The sequence below is a fragment of the Lepidothrix coronata genome, unplaced genomic scaffold (assembly GCF_001604755.1).
Source record: "Lepidothrix coronata isolate B3197 unplaced genomic scaffold, Lepidothrix_coronata-1.0 Scaffold12, whole genome shotgun sequence".
Taxonomy (NCBI): domain Eukaryota; kingdom Metazoa; phylum Chordata; class Aves; order Passeriformes; family Pipridae; genus Lepidothrix; species Lepidothrix coronata.
Window position 1 is genome coordinate 7,251,685 of NW_016690192.1, and position 21,944 is coordinate 7,273,628.

The 21,944-nt window shown below is 49.7% G+C and overlaps 1 protein-coding gene across 1 annotated transcript in view; it reads right to left on the bottom strand.

The window, feature by feature from the left end:
• WLS (wntless Wnt ligand secretion mediator) overlaps window positions 1-20,126 on the bottom strand; it is a 28,108-nt gene extending 7,982 nt beyond the window's left edge. The window contains exons 1-5 of the mRNA XM_017805702.1: window positions 19,971-20,126; window positions 8,298-8,570; window positions 1,643-1,767; window positions 988-1,149; window positions 9-145 (exon numbers count right to left, since the gene is read on the bottom strand). Of these exons, the coding sequence (XP_017661191.1) occupies window positions 9-145; window positions 988-1,149; window positions 1,643-1,767; window positions 8,298-8,570; window positions 19,971-20,076 (803 nt within the window). The 5' untranslated portion in view covers window positions 20,077-20,126. The remainder of the gene's footprint in view (window positions 1-8; window positions 146-987; window positions 1,150-1,642; window positions 1,768-8,297; window positions 8,571-19,970) is intronic.
• Between the last annotated feature and the right edge of the window lie 1,818 nt (window positions 20,127-21,944).

Here is a 21,944-nt window from a genome sequence, read left to right on the forward strand (position 1 = left end):
CAACTCACTTCTCCAGCAGGACAGGAGCACGTGTCATCAGCGTGATCCGCCTCCAGTACCACACCATGATAATCAGAATGCTGGGGGTCAGGAAGGTCTTCATGGCAAACCACACCTTGGTGAAGCCTCCGTTTTGATGGATGCCCTAAGGAAAACCAAGGTGGAAGGTGACTGCTATGCAGGGTTTCATGTCATCATTCTGTCCTTCTCCTTACAGGAGTGGCAGGAGAGGCACAGACATGGCAGTGCATCCCAAAGACATGGGCTGGCCAACACCAGAAAGGGAGCAGGTGCCCACTAAGCCCCCAGGCCACCTAGGCAGGTTCCAGAAGGTCTGAAAACAAATACCAGCAGACACGAGGCAGAAGAGGGGATTCTGACACAGCATGGAAAAAGCTGGCAGAATTACTCCCAGACAAGTAACAGGACACTCATGGAGCCAAGTCATCGCTGGTGGGAAGAGCATTGGTCAAATGAACATGTTTCTCCAGTCATGCGCCCTCCCACCACTGTCTGCAGCCACCACAGCCCTGGCTCCCTGCTCCGCTGACAGGGACGGTGTGGGGAGGGCTTCCAGGTGGGAGAAGCATCCATGCGCACCAAGCCTCAAGGGAGGGCAGGAGCAAGGATTGCTGACAGCCATCCCAGACATCTGCATGGCCACAACCAACTCCAAGATCCAAATCCCCTTCAAACCCTGCTGTTCTGCTCCTCCTTAACTCGTACCCATGAGAGGGAAGACTCTGCATCCCAGCCAGACTGTGGCGGGGAGGGGAGAGCACAGGGGAATTCTCAGAGCCACGGAAAGAGCCCAGCATTGGAGGTGGTCACAGGGCTCGAGGCTTGGGGAGGGCTCCTCAGAAGAGCAAAGAGGGCATCCCTCAGGAAGGAGGACAGTCCCATGTGAGGCTGGAGCGGGACCAAAAGAGCTCAGGACAGGAAGTAGGATGGGCAGCCACCCTGGTCGGAAGCAGGATGGACACTCACCACGAGGCGGATGTCCTTGATCTCGCCGATGCCCACGTTGATGCCCTTTCTCTCGTTGACAGGCAGGCGGATGTTGATGAGGTAGTACTTGTGTGCCACGCTGCCGATCTCCATGAAGGGCAGGAAGTCGCAGTCGTAGTGCCGGCCCTCGGACTCCAGAGTCTGGAGAAAGGGCAGGGAGCAAAACCATGGCTGTCAGTCCCCAGGGACCACCACAATCCCCCACAGGGAGGGTCTGCAAAAGCCCTCAAACTGGGAGCACCAAAAGCCTGTTTGCCAGTTCCTGGGGAGAGCCTGTGTGAGACAGTGGCTTGGGGACATTTATCCTCATGTTTTTATTGGTTTGGGTCATTGAATCAATGAGTTTGACCTCAAGGAGGTTCGCATTTCAGGCTCTTTAACAGTCTTAAAGTCAAGGGAGCCTTCCAAGATGAACCTTTTACAACTCCCTGACAGGAGGGTGCAGCCAGATGGGATTCAGCCTCTTCTCCCAGAAAGCAAGTGACAAGAGGAAACAGCCTCAGGTTGTGCCAGGGGAGGTTTAGGTTGGATATTGGGGAAAATTTCTTCACAGAAGGAGTGATTCTATGATTCTATGACAGGAAGAGGACAAGTCCCACCCATCCCCACTGCCAGCATTGTCCAAGCTCCTTACTTTTGGTGAGCCAAAGGTGCACTTCAGCTTCCTGTTCTCTATGGCATGAGCTATTTCTTCCCAGTCACTGAACGTGTCATCACGATAGGCCAGCGACACATCGAGCGTGATCTCTGCGTTCTCCTCTGTAAGAGGGAGGAAACATGAGGCTTGTTATGTTCCCAGAGTAACCAGAAAGCACCATGTTCCCTTATAAAGAAAATTAAGGTGGTGAAGTTGAGCTATCCTGGCCTTGCTGGAAAAAACCTCAGAAACAACCACACACATGATGGCATTGATGTTTTTTATACATCTGATTTGGCTTAAGTTGTTCTCCAGAAGACTTCTGGAGCCCTCCCCTCCTTGCCCACACCTGCATTGACTTGTCTGTGCCTTTGCAGACGTCCCAACTCGCCCGTCAGTCACACAGGTGGAGCTCATGCCCCAGCAAGGTCACACCTCAGGATGGGCATCGGCCCCCCCAGACGTGTTCATAGGGAGAGGATGGGCTACAGCTGCTTGTAAATGTGCTCTTGCCAGGACACTGCAAGGAGGTCATTGCTGCAAGGAGGAAATGAGGCTGGAACAGGCTTATTTAGGTGCTGTAACTGAGCATGTTCATGAAATGAAGAGATGCAGCTGAAGCTGCCAAGGAGCAACACATCAACATGTTTAAAAACCCGAAGCAAGTCTGTACCAGCTCCACCAGATGTAAAATCCTCCTGTTTACCAGGAACAGATCCCAGGGAAGGCTCTGAATGAGAAACACACTCCAAAATGAGCATGTTCATGTTACAGCCCAGCCTCTTTTTATACAGCACCAAATTCTCAGAGCCACAGCTGTTGTAAAAGCTACAGAGGATGGCTACAGAACTATCTGCCATGGGGAAGTTGGGGGGGAGTGTTGATCTGCTGGAAGGCAGGAGGGCTCTTCAGAGGGACCTGGACAAGCTGGAGAGATAGTCTGATTCCAATAGGATGAGGTTCAAGAAGGCCAAGTGCCAGGTCCTGCACTTTGGCCACAACAACCCTGTGCAGCACTACAGGCTGAGGACAGAGTGGCTGGAGAGCAGCCAGGCAGAAAGGGACCCGGGAGTCTGAATTGACAGGAAACTGAACATGAGCCAGCAGTGTGCCCAGGTGGCCAAGAAGGCCAATGGCATCCTGGCCTGGATCAGGAACAGTGTGGCCAGCAGGACCAAGGCAGCAATTCCTCCCCTGTACTCAGCGCTGGTGAGGCCACACCTCGAGTGCTGTGTCCAGTTCTGGGCCCCTCAGTTCAGGAAGGATATTGAGGTGCTGGAGCAGGTCCAGAGAAGAGCAACGAGCTTGGCGAAGGAACTGGAGCACAAGTCCTATGAGGAGAGGCTGAGGGAGCTGGAGGTGTTTAGCCTGAAGAAGAGGCTCAGGGGAGACCTCATCACTCTCTCCGACTACCTGAAAGGAGGTTGTAGCCAGGTGGGGGTTGGTCTCTTCTCCCAGGCAACCAATAGCAGGACAAGAGTACATGATCTTAAGCTCTGCCAGGGGAGGTTTAGGTTGGATATTAGGAAGAAATTTTTTACAGAGGGATTAATCAGACAATGGAATGGGCTGGCAAGGGAGGTGGTGGATTCACCGTCCCTGGAGATTTTTAAGATGAGACTGGATGTGGCACTTAGTGCCGTGGTCTAGTAACTGTGGCAGTGTTGGATCAAGGGTTGGACTTGATGATCTGGGCAGTCTTTTCCAGCCCAGTTGATTCTATGAAGTGTTGAGAGATGGCTACGGAACCATCCGCCATGGAGAAGGGCTGGGAGATGGCTATGGAACTATCTGCCACGGAGAAGTAGGAGATGGCTACACAACCCATCGGTTATATTTTTGTTGGGAATACGTGGTGGCACACTCATCCAAACTGATGGGAAGGGGCGTGGATGGGATCTGTGGTTGGGAGCTGCTATTTATATGTCATTTGGAGGTGGATGGGTTGTGCATCTGATGTGGGGGCATCAAATTTTTCTGAGCATTTTTTGGCACACGTGATCTACACCATCCTGATCCATATCCAGTTCCTTTCCAGAGCTGCCACGAGTTGGGTTTCCATGAAACATGAATTTGCCATCTCAGATCCGCTGTTTAGGAGACCAGCAAAACAGATAAATGGGAACATAAGGTTGAACTTGGCCCAGCTAAAAAGAACTACAAACTCCATTTCAGAAGCCATAAAACCAACTGGAATGCTTGGGATTAAATCCAACAAAAACAGCTTTCAGTATTTCATCTTTGCAGTCCAAGTGTTGCTGCTGCCATCGCGTATGAAAACCAGAAGGCAGAAGATGACTGCTTTGTGCTTTCCCAGGCCAATGGATTAGAGGCTCCCTCTGGATTTCCATCAGTCTCTGCATTGGGGTGACACCTCCCATTGGAAAAGAGTTTTGTGCAAAGACCCTTCAAGGCTGCCAACATAAAATATAGATATATACGCATACATACAGACATACACATGTATTCAGCACATCAGACTGATGGCAGGGCTGGGTTAGTGGTTGGACTCAATCTTAAAGGTCTTTTCCAACCTAAATGATTCCACAATTCCCTGATAGTCCTATGCCAGCTCACTCTCAGCTTTCCACCAGCAACTCCCACTGTCCCTGAGGAACAAGTAAGGACATTGACACTGTCTAGCACAAAAATGAATTTTAAGATTGGTGCCTTAGTCACATTAATATCAAAATGTCAGATGGTGAAGAGACAATTTTGGGGAGGGGGGATTGTCCTTTTCCTGCACAGCATTAAACAGCTTCCCACTGCCAGAGGGTAGGATTAGATGGGATATTGGGAAGAAATTCTTTCTTGTGAGGGTGGTGAGGCCCTGGCACAGGTTGCCCAGAGAAGCTGTGGCTGCCCCACCCCTGGAAGTGTCCAAGGCCAGGTTGGAGAGGGCTTGGAGAAACCTGGTCTAGCGGAAGGTGTCCCTGCCCATGGCAGGGGGTGGGATGAGATGAGCTTTAAGGTCCCTTCCAACCCAGTCCCTTCCAGTTATTCAGTTCTTCCACTCATGTTAATCAAGGCTCTCCAGAATTTCACAACAATTAAAGGTAGAAATTTGTCTTATTCAGCACCAAGAGATGAAGTTACCCCTGCCAGGGACCCTTATCTCACAAGGACCACACCAGACACCTTCCCACAGCATCTCCAGCTCGGCCTTGTCTACACGGGTCTTGTGGATGATGTGTGGTTAATCTGGAGCCTGGTAAATCCATCTGGGAGGAGCAGCTGTGTGGCACTGTGTGCCAACCTCACTCTGCCACAGGACTGTATTAACAACCCTACAGCACTAACACAGGGTCATTTAGAGGATCACTCATTCCAGGGCTGCCCAACAAGGAAAAGACATGCTCCTGTGGGCGTCCCAGCTTTGAGCCCTCTCCCTGATTCTCCCTTCCCAGGATTATGGGATTCTCCAAAGCTGGTCAGAGCTGTGACTCCCCCACAGCGAGGGACTCACGGTAATTCTTCCCATTGGCATTTTCCTGCCTGGGATCTTTTCCATGATTCACTTTAGTGCGATCCTTGCCCAGGATATCTTCACTCACATTACAATAGCCTAAAAATAGCAGAGTTGTTTCAGGAGGCGGCTCTGGGCCAGATGCACACTGACACAGCTGGCTGGAGAGAAGCCTAGGGAAGGCACAGAAATGCTGGAATGATTCGCATTACACTTCCATGCTTCACCAGCTCCCTAAAATTACAAATCCTACCAAGGAGCCCAGAGCTGGATGAATTAGAGCAGGAGGCTGCAGCACTTGGCCCTCTGACTGTACACAATTGCATTCCAACTGCAAAGAAACTCCATCTCATTCCGGCCTTTCCCTTTCCCAGTTTTGGGAAGGGGTTTTAATAATTGAGTGCACAATGCATCAAAAAAAGATAGGACAGCTTGGGCACAGAAATAGCCTCTTCCTTGGAGGAACAGTCTGATTCTCTTCCAGCTTTCTATGAAGGATAAACACAGGGAAGTATCTCAGCTTTTAAACATCTACGTTCCAAAAACATCTGTATTTCAAAAACAGTGAAATTCCAGAGCGAGTTCCCAAGGTGAAGTGATTAGAGCTGGTTGCTGGTGCAGATCCCAGGGGCATTCCAGGATGCTCAGCCCCTGCCAGGCTCTCCCGGGGCACCTTACCAGGGACTCCCTCCCCTCTGTCCTGGGACAATCCTTGCTGGCTGGCTGAGCAGGGCTGACACAGGCATGACTCCTGCTCTGCAGAGATGAGGAGTCAGCCATGAGTCACCAATGTCTCCTTACAGGCACAGCCTGACTGCCCTTGTCCTGGAGCATCCCTTTCCCAGCAGGGCTGCAGCACTCAGCATTCCTGGAAAAGCCAAATGCCAGTTTATTCTGTGTGCTGGCCTTGCTTATGGATTGCAGAGGAAGAGAATGACCAAGTGCCCTTGGGGACAAAAGAGGGTGACAGTTTGATGTGGCTCAGCAACATCCCTTGAAGACGAAGGGGAACTCAGCAGAGCCCAGGACTCTGCACAGCACCTTCAGACCATGCTGTGGGGCTTCAGGAGCAGGGAGAGCAGGATGTTTCCTCAGGCATCAGCTTTCCAGAAGGATAACATCTGTGCAGTTGCCAGGCAGTGCTGCTTTCCTGGATGATCTGAGGCAGCTCCAAGACAGTCCTTACAACAGTGCCCAGCAGAGGCTTCACCAGCCACGGTGCCTTCCAGGAGTGTCCCTGGTTTGGCACCAGCCCCTGCTGGCATCAGCCACAGCACAACAGTGCTGGCCTTGAGGGCTCAGAGCTTGAGAGAGAAAACACTTGAATTGTTGCTTTAAAAGAAATGAGGTTATTTCACATCCTCACCATCCCCTTTACAGGAGCTGATCCCAGTCACCTGATGAAATGGGGCTCTTACACTAGTTCCAGGTTAACAGCAGGATACAGACACATTATGCGATTATTTCACCTTAGCAAGATTTGTTCTTATTTCTTTAAGATCTGTTACAACACAGTCTAGCAAGCAAGAAATGTGTTACTCACTAGTTTCTTAGATCTTAAATTTATGTCTGCCTTCAGCTTGGCACAAAGTATTGGAAAACAGCTTTTAAAATATTTCTTCAATGAAACAAAACCTTCAGGATGTGCCAAACAAGCTCACACCATAAGAAGTATTAACGTCCCTCATCTTCAAATGCTTCTTATAAAGAAAACCAGCAGCTCCTGAATGCCAAATGGCAGGACCTGAGCAGTGACAGCAGTGACACAGCTCACCCCAGACCTCCCTTTTACTACCCAAGAGGTGGCCCAAGATGAGCTTTTCTGCTTTTAGATCTCAAAAAAGCTTCCCACCTTTGCAGGACTCGGTCACTGAAGGGCAGACAATGACCTGAAGCAAAGGCTCTGCTCTTCCAGCAAAAATGCTGCCAGAAGCTTGTTTAGCATTCCAGCAGCCTGCTCCAGGTGCTCAGCCATTCCTGACTCCAGCTCAGTGGTTCGACTTGAAAAGCCTCAGAACAAAGCGGTGTTTCCCTAATGCAACCATCTATTTCAGACTGAGAAGCTGAGGCCTTAAAGTCACAAAGCTGCTCTCTCTGAATTTCAGAGATAATTACAGGGATAAGAATACACGTCAGCTTTCTACAGTCTCAGTTTTAACTTAATGATGATGCATTAAATGTAATCCCCGCCCCACACCTGGAAGGGTCCAAGGCCAGGTTAGACAGGGCTTAGACAACCTGGTCTAGTGGAAGGTGTCCCTGCCATGGCAGGGGTGGAACTGGATAGGCTTTAATGTCCTTCCCAACTCAAACCAGTCTGGGATTCTATGATTCCATGATAAATAGCTGGCAGGAACAGGTCCATGCTGAGGGAGCAAGTAGTGAAGGAAACAAAGCTGGCATGCAAACTCAGCAGATCAGCAGTGACCTCGCTGCTCCTATTTGCTGGTCCACATCCCCAGCTCCTAAACCAGATTTACTCCCTGAACTGATCCACCACACAGATCCAACCCAACCAGGCTGCAGCCAGGGTAAGAGCTACAGACACTCCAGTTCAACCAGTCTGAAAAGCAAATTATTCAGTGTAGGTTAGGGTTGTTGGAAAGGGACTTTCTCCAAACACTAAAACATGCACACACATGTACAACTTCTGCCAGGAAGGGGCAGAGCAGTCCTGCCCTTGCTGCTCCCAACATCATTTTGCGGATTTTAGTGCAGCATTATTTTTGAGTTTGGTATTTTTTCTTCTGTTTTGGGGGATTTTGTATATTTTTATTTGTGTATTTGTTTTGTATATATACAATAGCTTCTAACTGAAAGAGAGGAGGTTAAGACGGGATACTGAGAAGAAGTTGTTCCCTGTGAAAGTGGTGAGGCCCTGGCACAGGTTGTCCAGAGAAGCTGTGGCTGCCCCACCCCTGGAAGTGTCCAAGGCCAGGTTGGATGGGGCTTGGAGCAACCTGGGATAATGGCAGGTGTCCGTGCCCATGGCAGGGGGATGGAATGAGATGAGCTTTAGGGTTCCTTCCCAACCCAAACCATTCCATGATTATTATTCCCACCTTCAGAACATTCCTGCACTACCTCACTGTGCAGGACACCAGCAGCCAACACGTGGCCCAAGGTAAAAGCAGCTTTAAGGGAAACACTATGGGAAATGAGACCCCAGGGGACAGAGCCACTCACTCAGGTCATTGTCCATCTTGAAGGCGATGTCCAGCTGCATGATGAAGAGCATGAACTGGAACCATGGGCTCATCTCCTTGGTGGGCAGCGGGACATGCACAGCAAACACGATGTCGTTGGCCTCGATCTGCCGACTCACCGCCTCATCAAAGTCCTTCAGCTTCTTGCAGTGGTTGGGTCCCCAGGGCATCAGCCACTTGGTTTTGTGGTGGTTCTTCCTTACGTCAATGCACTTCACTGACATGTAAGGAACAGCTGTAGTGGGGCTGGGAGCTGTGAAGGGAAGAGAACTGCATCTGTAGCATCTTCAGATATCTTAGACAGTGGTTTCCCCATCAAAATACACAGCTCCCCATTCAACTCTTTGAAGGCAATTTAAAACAAATGCACCCAATGCTGCTCCTTCACAGCTCCTTGATCTCACAGTCAAGTAATTAAGGTTATTACATCTACAGACGTGTTACTGACTTTGTAGTGGGATCAGATGAGGATTAGCTGAAGAGCCAGTATCTGCCAGTTCAGTCCCAGATACCTCATCACCCAAAATCATCCTGTGTTACTGAAAGCTTTTCCTATGCAAACACCCTTCCCATGTGCTCACTCAAGCAAATCCACAGGCAAAGCATGTGCCCAGATAAACCCAGATGGATAAACTAATCCTCTGTAATACAAAGTTGTGAAGTGAAATTTATTAACCCCCCTCCCTCCCAAAAGTTCAGCTCTTTTTAAAATGAAAGCCAGGCTTGAAATTCCAAAAATTAGGTGCAAATTTAACCTAGTAAAGTAAAACATGCTCTAATGTGAGTGATAAGCATTAGAGTGTCTCTAAACTATGGATTAAAAGAGAAGCAGCACACAGAATAAGGGACGTTCAGATGTATAGAATAAGAGATACTTGATGTCAAAGTCCTCAGAAAAAGGACATCACGGTGCTCATGTGAAACTGGGGAGAAGGTGCCCAGGCCAGGAGCTCCTGCAGAATGTGATTTTCATGTTGTCACCATCCAGGTTCTGACAGATGGTCCAGGACTTCCCAAGCCCACCAAAAAACTCAGCCCACTAAAAACCTCCAATATTCAAATGAGAAAAACATCCCCAAGCTGAGCATCGCCCTCCCACCCCCCAGCCCCGGGTTCCTGGCCCCAGGTTCCCAGCCTCGCATGTGCTGCTACATCCAGATGATTCAGCCCTGGCTCCTGTGTAATTTGGACACAGCAAGATCATCCCAGCAGCTCTGGAGCTGGTTGGGATCCCAGCCAGGAACCCTGTGGAGCACCTTCCCCAAGTGCCACCTCGTCACACGGTGACATCCGCACTCCTTCCCATGGTAGGGAGGTGACTCAGTGAGGGCTGCAGGAAGTTATTCAAAAGCCTTGTTTATAAACTGCATTTTTTCCATTTTTTGACAGCACTGAGTCTGTTTCAACTGCAAAGTCGCAGTGATGCCACACAAGGGTGGGCTCAAGGGGATTTGCATTGCTGGGTTAATGGTTGAGCTCAACAACCTTGGAGTGCTTTTCCAAACTAAAGGATTACATGAATACTTGTGGAATCCAACCTAAATTATCCCATTCCTACCTGCTCTTGATCTCAACCCACAGTGTATACATTGCAGTGCTGCATCTCAAGCTCTCGCTGCATCCAGTGGTCCCCCAGGAACCACATAATGCTCATACATCAAAACAGCCCCCCAGCCAAGTTATTGAGATGTCAGAAGGAAACAGCAAAATAGAATAAAATAGAATATAACAAAGCATTCAACAAACAAAAAAAAAATCAAGCTAAAGTCCAGGGTAACAGAACACTTTTGTGACGTACCCATAGTGCATAAAACACTGCAATAAATGTTGATTCCTTCATTGTGCCTCGATGCAGAACACAGCAACCACTGCTAAAACTGCAGCTGGAAGGGAATATCAGGAATCTTGTTGTGAAATAAGGCAGACATTCCAGCCAAGCTTTTCAGCTCTGATAGATTCTGTGTGATTTCGAAGTAGGTATTTCTGAATTAAGAGACATCGTTCCTTCTACAGAGAAGCCGAATGTTTCTTGCTTTGATGCAACTCATTATAGTCATAAATACATGTTTTCATCACTGCCTGATTATGATTTTAAACACTTGGCATGCTCCCTCCAGCCTCCCCTCTGCCAAAGTTACAGCTTTGAGGAGCAAGAGACAATTACTATATATATTCCTCATCAGGAACTGCGCACCAAACAAACGTCGGCACTTGGCTTCCATCACTGATTTGGCTCCTGTCCCATTAAATTCGAGTGAGTGTTGAACCAAGTGGAAAAAAATGCTTTGTGAAGCTGCAGCCAAGTCAACTAACAGTATTACAAAGTGCTATGCAAAACAAAGCTCGCACCGAGGGATTTGGGCTGCGCAGCGGTGCCAAGGCGGCTGCTCCCAGCCCTGCTGCCTTTGGCTGGGGGAGGCTCCATGTATTCCATGATATATGTTAGCCTGTAAATAATTAAATAGCTCTTGGTGCATAATACAGTGGAGAAGCCTCAGCCCGTGTTCCAGCTGCTCGCTGTGGGAATGCAGGTACCACTTGAAGTAACCGAGGAGCAGGGCTGCCACCACAGAGGTTTGGGAGATGCCAGTCAGGAGCGCAGCTCTCCGGGAACCAGCCCTTCGAGCCAGGGCTGGGGCTGCCCAGGGAGACCCCAGGAAAGAGTCCTGGCTCCAGAGGGCAGGAGCAGCCATGGGGCAGAGACCCCTCATGCCAAGGTGTTCAATACCAGCAGTGCCAGATGCCAAAAGCTGTAGGCAGGAGGCTGCTGGACCTGCCAGGACTGCCAGAGGTTTGGAATGGTTTGGGTCGGGAGGGTTCTTAAATCCCATCTCTTTCTACCCCCTGCCATGGGCAGGGACACCTTCCACTATCCCAGGTTGCTCCAAGCCCCATCCAACCTGGCCTTGGACACTTCCAGGGACAGGGCAGCCACAGCTTCTCTGGGCAACCTGTGCCAGGGCCTCACCACCCTCACAGGGAGGAATTTCCTCCCAATATATCTGACCTAAATGTCCCCTCTTTCAGTTTAAGCCCATTACTCCTTGCCCTATCACTACAGTTCCTGAGAAAGAACCCCTTTCCTGAGAAAGAACAGCTTCCCCCTCCAGCATGGATGGTATAAACACATTTGTCTTAAAGGTATGAGGCAACCAGCATGTGCTGCTGGGAAACGGGGCAGCTCTCTCTGCATCGTCTCCAGCAGAGCATATAGAATTGCTCTGCTCACTGGAGAAGCCCCAGGATATCCCAAATTCCAGGGGCACAGCTGATCATGCTGCTCCGTGTGGTGGTTTTAGCCAGGGAATACCTGGAAAGCCAGACACCTTCAGCAGTGTGGCCACCACTGCCCAGGGGAGGGCTTTGATGGACTGTCAGAGCCACCTGAGCAGTGTCTCACAGACTAAAGCAACTCCTGCACAGAACTTCATATTTTTCATTCAGCCAGGAGGTCAGAGGAGGGCACTCAGGGTCTGATCCCACCAGGTCACCAGAAAACAAGACCCAAGGGTCTTAACTCAGGAGCAAAAAAAAAAAAAAAAAAAAAAAACCAACCAAAAACCCCACAAAAAACAAACAAACAAAACAAAAAAAAACACACACTGTTTCTCTAGTTCTAGACTTAAATCTTTAGAGAAAAAATGTCTATAAATGAGCTCAATTTTTCAGCCTTTTTGTTTTAGAGTATTACATACCCCTACAATTGGGTAAGAGCCACCATCACTCAGTATTTTAATTTGAATAATTAAGTAGCTCCCCCAAAAGCTCCTGTGATGAGGCCTCAAATAATTCCTTCCTCCTGCACACAAGTTACACGCAAATGTCCCCCCCCCCAGCCCACACCTCTGTGATCCACATTTTGCACCTTCTCATCCCGAGCACCTCCAGCACTTCCATTAACCACCGACCCTTGCTCCCGCCCCATAAACAAGCCCTTTGGAAACTCTCAATTGCATTGTGTCCACATTGATTAAAGCCTGAATCCCCCTGACCTCGGGGGGATTTAACTTCTCCCGGCCCCGGGAGCATTCTGCTTTTCTACTCAATTACCCCCTTCCGCGCCAGCCAGCACTTCCCAGCGAGCACACACAAAGGGCTTCTGCTTCATTACCCTAACGACTGCAGGGTAGGAATAAACAAGCTAATTTATCATGGGCAGACCCGGCTTTGCCGACTGAAACAAGCACAATCTGAATAGCATCACATATACCCTTATTTTATATATATATATATATATTTACTGCAACATGAAATTTTTCTTTTCCATCTCCCTCTTTCCTGACCTCAGTGCCACCAGTTTAATATATCTGAGTGGCACACAGATCGCTATTTTTTATTGCTAGTTACTGTTTCACAAAGCCTTTTTCTGAACACTGCAGCAGCTTTTATATGCAGAGCTACTGTATATTTAAATAATTCATCTTTAAAAAAAATAAACCACAAAAAAACCCCACTGCCTACTAGAGCCCCACTCCCCTTTGGAATGTTATTTCTTTGTCACCATTTAGCTTCAAGTTTTATCCAGACCAAAATACTTTCATAGCCTCAGGGCACCAATTCCATCGTTATTTACAGAGAGAGTTCCCAGACATCCTATTGCAGCTGAACACCCTCATTCCTGTTGTCTCCAATAGATTTTCCAACACAAGTTTCTCTGTCTTGTTTCATTTCAGGCCACAAAAATGAACCTGTCCAAACTGTCAAAGTAGAGTTTGGGAGATTCCCAGCTCAACTCCATTGGATCAGACCAGAAACACTGTGGATGCTCATGACTGGAAGTGTTCAAGGCCAGGTTGGATGGGGCTTAGAGCAATCTGGTGGAAGGTGTCCCTGCCCATGGCAGGGCGTGGAATGAGATGGGATTTAAGGTCCTTTTCAACCCAAACCATCCCAGGATTCTGTGACTCCATAACCACACAACCACATATTCTTGTGTGCACAATCATGGTCAGAGGGGTGGCTGGTTGTGTTTTTCCTCAAGGACAATGCTTCTCCAAAGCTACTTTTTCAGCTTTGAGCTGTGCTATCAGAAAAAAAACCCTTCAGAGGAGCCCAAACTGGAGATTTTCCCCCCAAAATCAGTTCCCAAGGAGCCACAGGAACAGCCATGCCAAGAGCCTTTAGAGCAGGGGGGTCCCAACACCCTGTGAAGCTGCTGCCACCCAACAGCAGCCAAAAGGCTCTAGGGGAACAGCCCGATCCTGGAGATAAGGGATTATTCCCTCAGCCCCAGGCAAGTCACAAAGCTGGAAAATCCCAGGAGGCACAACTACATTTGCTGGGAGAACTGACTGAATGATCTCCATAATTCACATACATATGAAATAGCAGCAACTAAAGCAAATGAAGTGAGTGCTAGTGGAGTTCCCTAAATGCAGAAATACATATTCAAAAATATTTTATTTAAAAGAAGAAGAAAAAAAGGGAGGTAGAACTGTTTTACTAATTGCAACAGACAGTCTGATCTTCTTCCAAATTGTCCTGTGTCAGGTTTCCACTGGGATAAAATGCACTTCCTGCAACGCCCAGCCAAGGTATGAAATCCCTGCAAACAGAGGTCTAGGAGAACAGGAAGAGCTGTTGTTATCCAGCAGTTTTTCTCCTGAGCCTGAAACTCCCCAAGTTTACAGATAAGACACCTTGGAAACAGCCAATACTCAGATATGTAAAGAATTCCATCTCCATGTGAATAGGCAGGCCCAGGTCCTGGCCCTTCCCCAGGGATACTTTGTGTCCTTCAAAGGCTTTCCCAGGCTATCAGAGAGTTATAGCCCGACTTCAAAGGCCATAAATGTTATTTACTAAGGAAAAGACTTCCTGTTTAATGGCTTTCCCTTGCAAAGGGCAGAGAGACAGCAGGGTAAGTGCTCAGGTCATGTTTAAGTCCCATATCAACACAACACAAGAGAAGCAGAAGGAGGACTGTCCCTGTCACCTGAGCTACAAGGCACAGAGTTCCCTAATGCATCTCTCCCAAGTTGACTTAGTTTAGAAGTGATGCAGCTGCAAGAAGAGATAAAAAACAGCACCTGAGAGGATTCCCAGCTCCTCAGGCCCCTGGCACTACGGTTCCTGCCTGGGAACTCTCCATTTCTACCACTTCTGCCCATTCAGCTACAGTTACAGCTCTTAAAAAGAAGAATTGAGCAGACCTAAACTAAATAGACATGACCTTTCGTGTCTGCTTTTTCTTCAGCTCCCAGTGCTTCTGCCAAGGCTGCAGCACTGCAGGAATGTGTCTATACAGAGGATCTATTGGCATTCACGGCCACGGAGCAGCACCGACCATCTCCTGGAGGGGCCCAGGATGAAAGGAAGTCAGGCACACAAAAATGCTCTTTGTCCCTGTCTGCAGACACTCTTTCCTTGCAGGCTGCACCACATACCTTGGAAATCCGAGTGCCTCCCCTGTCAAAAGATCAGTTCAGCCCTAAGAAGGTAATGAAATCCCAGGAAAGAAAATTAAATCCTGGAAACTCGGCACTCAGGAGCCAAATCAGACATTTAGATAATGAGCTGGGATTGTGGAGAGCTGCTCAGCCATGGCCACACATGACTCATTATCTCTCCAGGCGAGACACACAAGGAAGTTTGAGTTGCTCCAGTCACAACAATTGTGTCTTTCAAGCCTAAGCCGAGGGAAGGGAGCAGTGAACCTGCACTTTTTTAAACGCATCCCCCTAGGCCCAGAGGACTCGTGCTACATAAATACCTCCACTTTTCCAATCAGTTAAATTTCTAAAGTGTACAGTTGGGCACCAGACTTTCAGCTCTTTTAATCACAGAGAGTTCTCCACTCCCTGGGCTTGTCTGAACCAAAACAAGATAATCTCTGACTTGGGATGAGGCATCTTTGGAGTCATAGAACAGTTTGGGTTGGAAAGTACCTTGAAAATAACTCACATAAAAAAAAAATTACTGAAAATCGCCTTTTCAATAAAAAAACCCTCAGATTTTTGAAGCAGGGATGTTGCTGCACAGAGCTCCGGGCTTTTTTCCTCTTTAAAATACTGTATATATAAAAGAATTCCAGGATGCAAAGGGATTAGAAAGAGGGACACCATAACTTCCAGAAGATGCACAGAGGAAGGTAATTTGTAATCAAAAGCTTTGCTTTCAAAACAACCAGGATCAACACTAAATCAAGTCAGATTTCATACACACAACTTCCGCCACCTCACCAGCTGCCAGGAGAGGACACAGGTGTCCCAGCTCAGCTTTGGCCTGGAGCAGTTCTGGTGTGACCTCCATGGGAACATACTGGTCAAAATCCCCAGTAACAAGCACCGCCAGATGGATGCTGCAGCTGGTCCAGCTGTGGGAATCATGGAATTGTTTAGGCTGGAAAAGTCCTCTCAGACCATTGAGTCCAACCATTCCCCCAGCACTGCCAAGGCCACCACTAACCCATGTCCCCAAGTGCCACATCCACACAGCTTTTAAATCCCTCCAGGGATGAAGACTACACCCCTGCCCTGGGCAGCTGTGCCAGGATTGGACAACTTTTCCATGAAAAAATGTTCCCAATATCCAATCTAAGCCTCCCCTGCCACAACTTGAGGCCATTTCCTCTTCTTCTGTCCCTTCTTCCCTGGGAGCAGAGCCTGACCCCCACCTGGCTCCACTCTCCTGTCAGGGAGTTGCAGAGAGCCAGAAGGTCCCCCCTGAACCTCCTTTTCTCCAGACTGAGCACCCCCTGCTCCCTCAGGTACTCCTGGTGCTCCAGACCCTTCCCCAGCTCCATTCCCTTCTCTGGACTCACTCCAGCCTCTCAATGTCTTTCTTGTTGCGAGGGGCCCAGAACGGACCCCACGATTTGAGGTTCAAGGTTTGTCTGCATGCCGAGTCCAAGGCTGTCACAGCTCCCAGGCCTGGTGGCACCCGGGAACAGCCACACCATACCCAGAGAAGGCAGAACACGTGAGGGCTCCTGGGAACACTGTGGCTGTAAATCAGCATCAGCCTCATTTCTCACAAACGATAACAGGAAACATTCCTGTTGATCCCAGTCCTCTGTAATTTATGCATGCCATCATTCATAGTAGGATAGTGAAGACAAGGCTGTATTATGACAATTTTATGGATCATGTTCTATCTCCTACTGATACATCCCAACTGAACACATCACACGCAGCCCAGAAGCATGACCTTCAATCAAGATGTTTTCCACGAACGGAGCAGACACGAGGAATTCTGTGGGGTTTGAAGCAGTGACAGCCCCACTTGTCTGGAGCCGACAGCTCATTACCACAGCACAACAATACAGAAACAATCAACAAAATGATCTTTTGAGGTCTTTTCTCCCTCTCTGGCTTTGCAAAGCTCCCTTAGAAGGCCAGAGGAGCTTCACCCCACCAAGGGAATGACTCCTTTACATATCCATCTCATGCTTTGCTGACAGCTCTAACCAAAACCCACACGAGAGCTGATAAGATTCCTGCTGCTAAATAAAAGAGCTGTTGGAAATGTGGAAGTCGTATTAAAACTGGCATTTTGCAGGTGACTGTTCAAAAACAAGCTGGGGAACCACCAGCGGCAGAACCCCCCGATTTCAGGCAAACAAAGCTTTGTCATGGTTGTTTTATCAGGTACCAACATGCTGCATTTGGGTATTTTGGACTTGCACTAGTAATCTGTTAAAATAGAGCACTTAGTCATTGTTTTGAAACATGACCTAAGTGCCTGTGAAGGGAAAGGCTTTGCAGCCCTGTCTCACTCGTGTACGTATTTTGGTTTGTCTAGACCTGAACAAACTAAAATAAGTAGATTTTGGTGTCTGTTCGGTGGATCAAACCAGACCAGGACATTATTTCAGCGACACCTCTGCTCCCATCCCACCCTGTGTCACCTCTGGAGTGGTCACGCCATGTCCCTGCCGCTGGAGCTGGTGGCACTTGGGGCTCTCCCAGCCGGCTTCACTCCCCTCAAGACATCGGCCACTGGCCCCTCCTCACCAGGTGCCTCTTGGGAAACACTACGTGCTCAGAACTAACTAAAGGGGCAGGACCCCACTGCTGCAAGCCCAGGGTCAGTCACTGGATCACTTTCCAGGGATACAGGGAGCCCAACAAGGTGTGATCCAAGGTGGTTTCCTAGGAAGAGCTGCACACAGACCCCCAGGCTTCGATGCCTTGCTGTGTCTCACCCTGCCAGATGTTGGGAACCACACCTAATTTACACACAGAACTTAGTGTTGCACAAGCACCAAATATCCTTGGGCTTCCAGCTCCCAGGAGGGCTGGCTGGGAGCTGTTGGAGCCTGAAGAGAGGGAGGAGGCTCTAAACTCCTTGAATGCATCAGAAGTGGTAAATACTGTGGAGGAAAAACCAGTTTTGGTGATTGATTAGAGCAGTTTGATCTGATAGAAGATCAGAAGTTGGGATTTCCAGTAATTAATGAACTTTCTCCTACAGTAACTCCTTAGGACATGGCAGTAAATAGAAGATGCACTTACTCCAACAGGATGAGGTGCCTGAGTTTGTGCAGGACACTGAACTCAGCCCAAATCACTGTCTCTGATGGCAGAAGAGCTCCTTGGCCCCAGCCCAGCCAACCTGTCCATGCAGTTTTCCAGCTCCAGCATGAGCTGGGACCCCCATCCATGATGGGGGAACCCAAGGTGGATGGCCAGCAGCAGCAGCAGCCAGTAAGGCAGGGAATAAACCAGATGGAAAACTGAACTAACAGCATATAAATTCTTCAGTCTTTGAATCCCTACACACCTGAACAGAAACATTTGTCTTTTCCCTTATAAAGGCAACTATAAACATCTGTTTATCACATCTGTCCCCAGATGCCAGCACAAACAGGGCTCTCTGATCCACACTTGCCTTTGGAACAAGCAGCTTTTTTAAACTTAGCAGCGAGAAACTACTAGAAAAGATGAAGTCTGGCTTCTCTGCACAGCACAGGCCAAGGCATTTTATCTCATGAATCAGTGGTGGGTTCAGTAACCTGCTCTTGAACCAGCTCTTAAAGAGAAAAAGAAAGGAAAAAAGCCAATCCTGATAAACTTCATGTAGGTTCAGGCCTGCAAAACCAGAAAAACTGGGTTTTTTTCAGTTTGTGCCAGAGATTCCTTTGTGATAAAGGTAAAGAAGAAAGAGAATGAGGGAAACTGAAGTTTTCCAAAATTATGTTTAGTGGAATTTCTGTGGTTATTAGAAGCTGATAATTAGAGAGGCCACAAAGGCAAAGCACTGACAGGCACCAGGAGTCTGCTTCCTGAGGAATGGCTGAAGGAATTCCTTCAATCTTTTTCAAATAGCCCAACTTTATTCTCCCAAAGAAGCACAACAAATTTTCGGAGTGAGGTGACTCTGGCTATCCACGGTCCTTCCCCAAGACCCCAACAGATGGGGGGAAGGGGATGAATCCCGGGGAACTGGTCCTGCTCCGGGAAGTGGGGGTTTGGGTGGGGGATCCCCGCAGCACAGGACAGTCCTTCCCGGCCAGAGCAGGGCAACACTCCCACCCTGGAAATGGCCAAAGCAGCCAGATCCATGCAACCATCGTTAAAAGGAGCTGGCGCACAACTCGGCTGCTTTCTAGTAAAAAAAAAAAAAAAAAAAGGCAAAAAAACCCCAAACCCCAGGACTGCCCCAAACCCGCTCTCCTCCATTTTCCTTCCTCCATCCCTCAGGGAAAGCTCCCGCCCGGAGGCAGCGAGAGGCAGCCCCCCATCGCAGGGCTATGTCCCAATTCACATCCCTGCCTCCGGGAATGCTCAGGGATAAACACAATCTGGGCTTTAAAGTTCCCGGCGCGGAGGTTCGCGTGCGGAGCCTGGGGGTGGCCCGGGAACGAAGCTCCGGTGGGGGGACGGAGCTCGGGGGTGTCGGGGGTGGAAGGGAGGGATAAACCCCCTCCCCCAGCAGCCACGCGGGTTTTCCGCGAGCAGGAACAAACCAAGGCCAAGCTTACAAGGATTTGAGCTCCTCCGGGAAGGGGATCGAAAGGGGGATTCCCCTGGAAGAGGATCGGGGGGTGGCCGGGGGGTCCCTCTTGGAAAGGGATCAGGGAGTGAGGGGGGTGTCCCTCCTAGACCAGGATCGGAGGGCAAAGAGGGGAAACAAGCCCGGACAAAGCGCGCGTGGAGCGGCGGCGCGGGGGGACCCAGAGCCGGGAAAACCCCCACAGTCATTCCTCTTTTTCTTTTCTTTCCCCCCCCCCCCTTTTTCTCCCTCTAAATTTTTATTATTATTTTTGTTCCCCTCCTGGCAAGGGGGAGGTTTCCTCCCGCGGCCGGTTCGGAGGCCGAGGCACGGGGAGGGGCAGAGCCAAGAACGGCGGAAAAACCCTTTAAAAAATAAATTATTATTATTATTTTTGAAGACAACTTTGAAACGCGAGGCTCCCTGCGCGATCCGTCGCCATACTGAAGCTTTCCCCCTTCCCTCTTTCTTTAAGTGCGGGCTGAAACCAAGCCAAAAAAAAAAAAAAAAAAAAAAGAGAGGAACCAACACAAAAACTTTTCCCTGCCCGTCTCCCCCCGCAGCACCCGCGGGACGGGCACAAAGGGCCCCGAGCCGGGATCGCTTCGCTACAAAAGCGGGTAATGAGATCATGGGCGCGAGTCAGCGATACTGTAACAAGCACCAAACAAGAGCGGAGCGAGGAGGAGGAGGAAGGAAAGTGGCCCCCGGCACTCACCGATGAGCCCTCCCACCAGGAAGGCGATGACTTGGAACACGAGCAGGATGCCCCCGACGATGCAGAGCTTGCGGGTGCTCATGTTCTCGATGATAGCCCCGGCCATGCTGGCGGGGCGGGGGGCCCGGGGCGGGCTGTGCTGCGCTGTGCCCGGGCCGCGGGCAGCGGCAGCGGCCCCGCTCCGCCGCCCCAGCCGTGATTGTGCCGCCGCCCGCCGCCGGTGGCCCTTTAAAGGGGCTGCGGCGTCACGTGGCACCGCCGCCCCTCCCCGCGGCCTCGGCCCGCCCGGCACCGGGAACGGGAGAGGGACCGGCACCGGGAGAGCACCGGGGACGGCGGAGGGACCGCCACCGGCACCGGCAACGGGAGAGAGCGGGACCGGGATCGGGAACGGGACCGCGGGGACCGCCGCTCTCAGAGCCGGGAACGGCCCCGCCGGGGGAGCTCAGAGATCTCACAGTGCCACCCCTGCCATGGGCACGGACACCTTCCACTATCCCCGTCCAACCTGGCCTTGGACACTTCCCGGGATGGGGCAGCCACAACTTCTCCGGAAATTCCATCCCAGCCCCTCACCACCCTCTCAGGGAAGAATTCCTTCCCAGTATCCCATCTAACCCTGCCCTCTGGCAGTGGGAAGCCATTCCTCCTTGTTCTGTCCCTCCAGGCCCTTGTCCCAAGTCCCTCTCCAGCTCTCTTGGAGCCCCTTTAGGCACTGGGAGGGTCTCCCCAGAACCTTCTCTTCTCCAGGCTGAACAACCCCAAAACACCATCACATTTTCTCCAATTTTCTTCCACCCTGTAGCTCTGAGCAATGCTTCATCAATCCTTCAGCATTACTGGGATTCATCCCAGTTGTTCACACCAAGCAGTTTTCTCAGTTTTGCTCCCCTCCATTCATCCCCATCTTCCAGACATGGATGCTGTGTACCCATCCCACCCTCTGGAAAATGCTGGTCTCCTGCACTGAGCTCTGTTTACTCACATGTTCCTCTACATGACCCAGAACAAGCTCACCACCCCATGCTATCACCTGGTAGCAACAGGACAAGGGAAAATGGTTTTAAACTGAAGAAGGCTCCATCTAGATTAGATATAAGGGAGTTTTTTACAGTGAGGGTGGTGAGGCCCTGGCACAGGTTGCCCAGAGAAGCTGTGGCTGCCCTGTCCCTGGAAGTGTCCAAGGCCAGGTTGGACGGGGCTTGGAGCAACCTGGGCTAGTGGAAGGTGTCCCTGCTCATGGCAGGGGGTGGAATGGGATGAGCTTTGAGGTCCCTTTCAACCCAAACCATTCTGTGATTCTATGGGTTTTAGCATGAATGCCTTCCAGCAATTTACTGGATACCACAAACACCTATGTTACACTTTACAGTTACATGTGGAATGATGGATGCAGAATATCATCCTGTATGACTGAAACTAGATGGGGAGTTGACAAAAACACTCCTTGAGGACAAATAAGCCGTGAAAGGAAACAACTGGTGACAAAAATATGGACAGGAACTATCAAAATAAAAGAGGGGTCAAATATTAAGAATCGCAAACCATTAATGAACTGAAGCAAATAACAAAAAAGTTTAGAAGAAACAAATGCAAAACCCCAACAGACATCACAGTGAGATTGGAGCAGTGTTGGCAACCCTGTGTGGTGACCCCGTAGCTGAAACTCCCAGGCTTCATGTTCAGTTTTTCCAGGACACAGAGAACTCCTGTGTGCTGACCTGCCTTGCCCAGCCTCATGGGAGCCTTGCGCTCACTCTGACACAGGCCAACAGCACCAAAAATGAACATAGGAATTCAGGAAAGAGCAGGGAAACAGAGGACACAGGGCTTGGCTTTTTGGGAAAGACCCCAACAGACCTTGACCAGTCAACACAGGAGCACTAGAACTGTCCATGCTCGGTGTTTTGTTGATAGAAGTTTGGGAATAATATAAGTTGGGATAAAGGCATCAGGGATAACTGCAGGGACGGT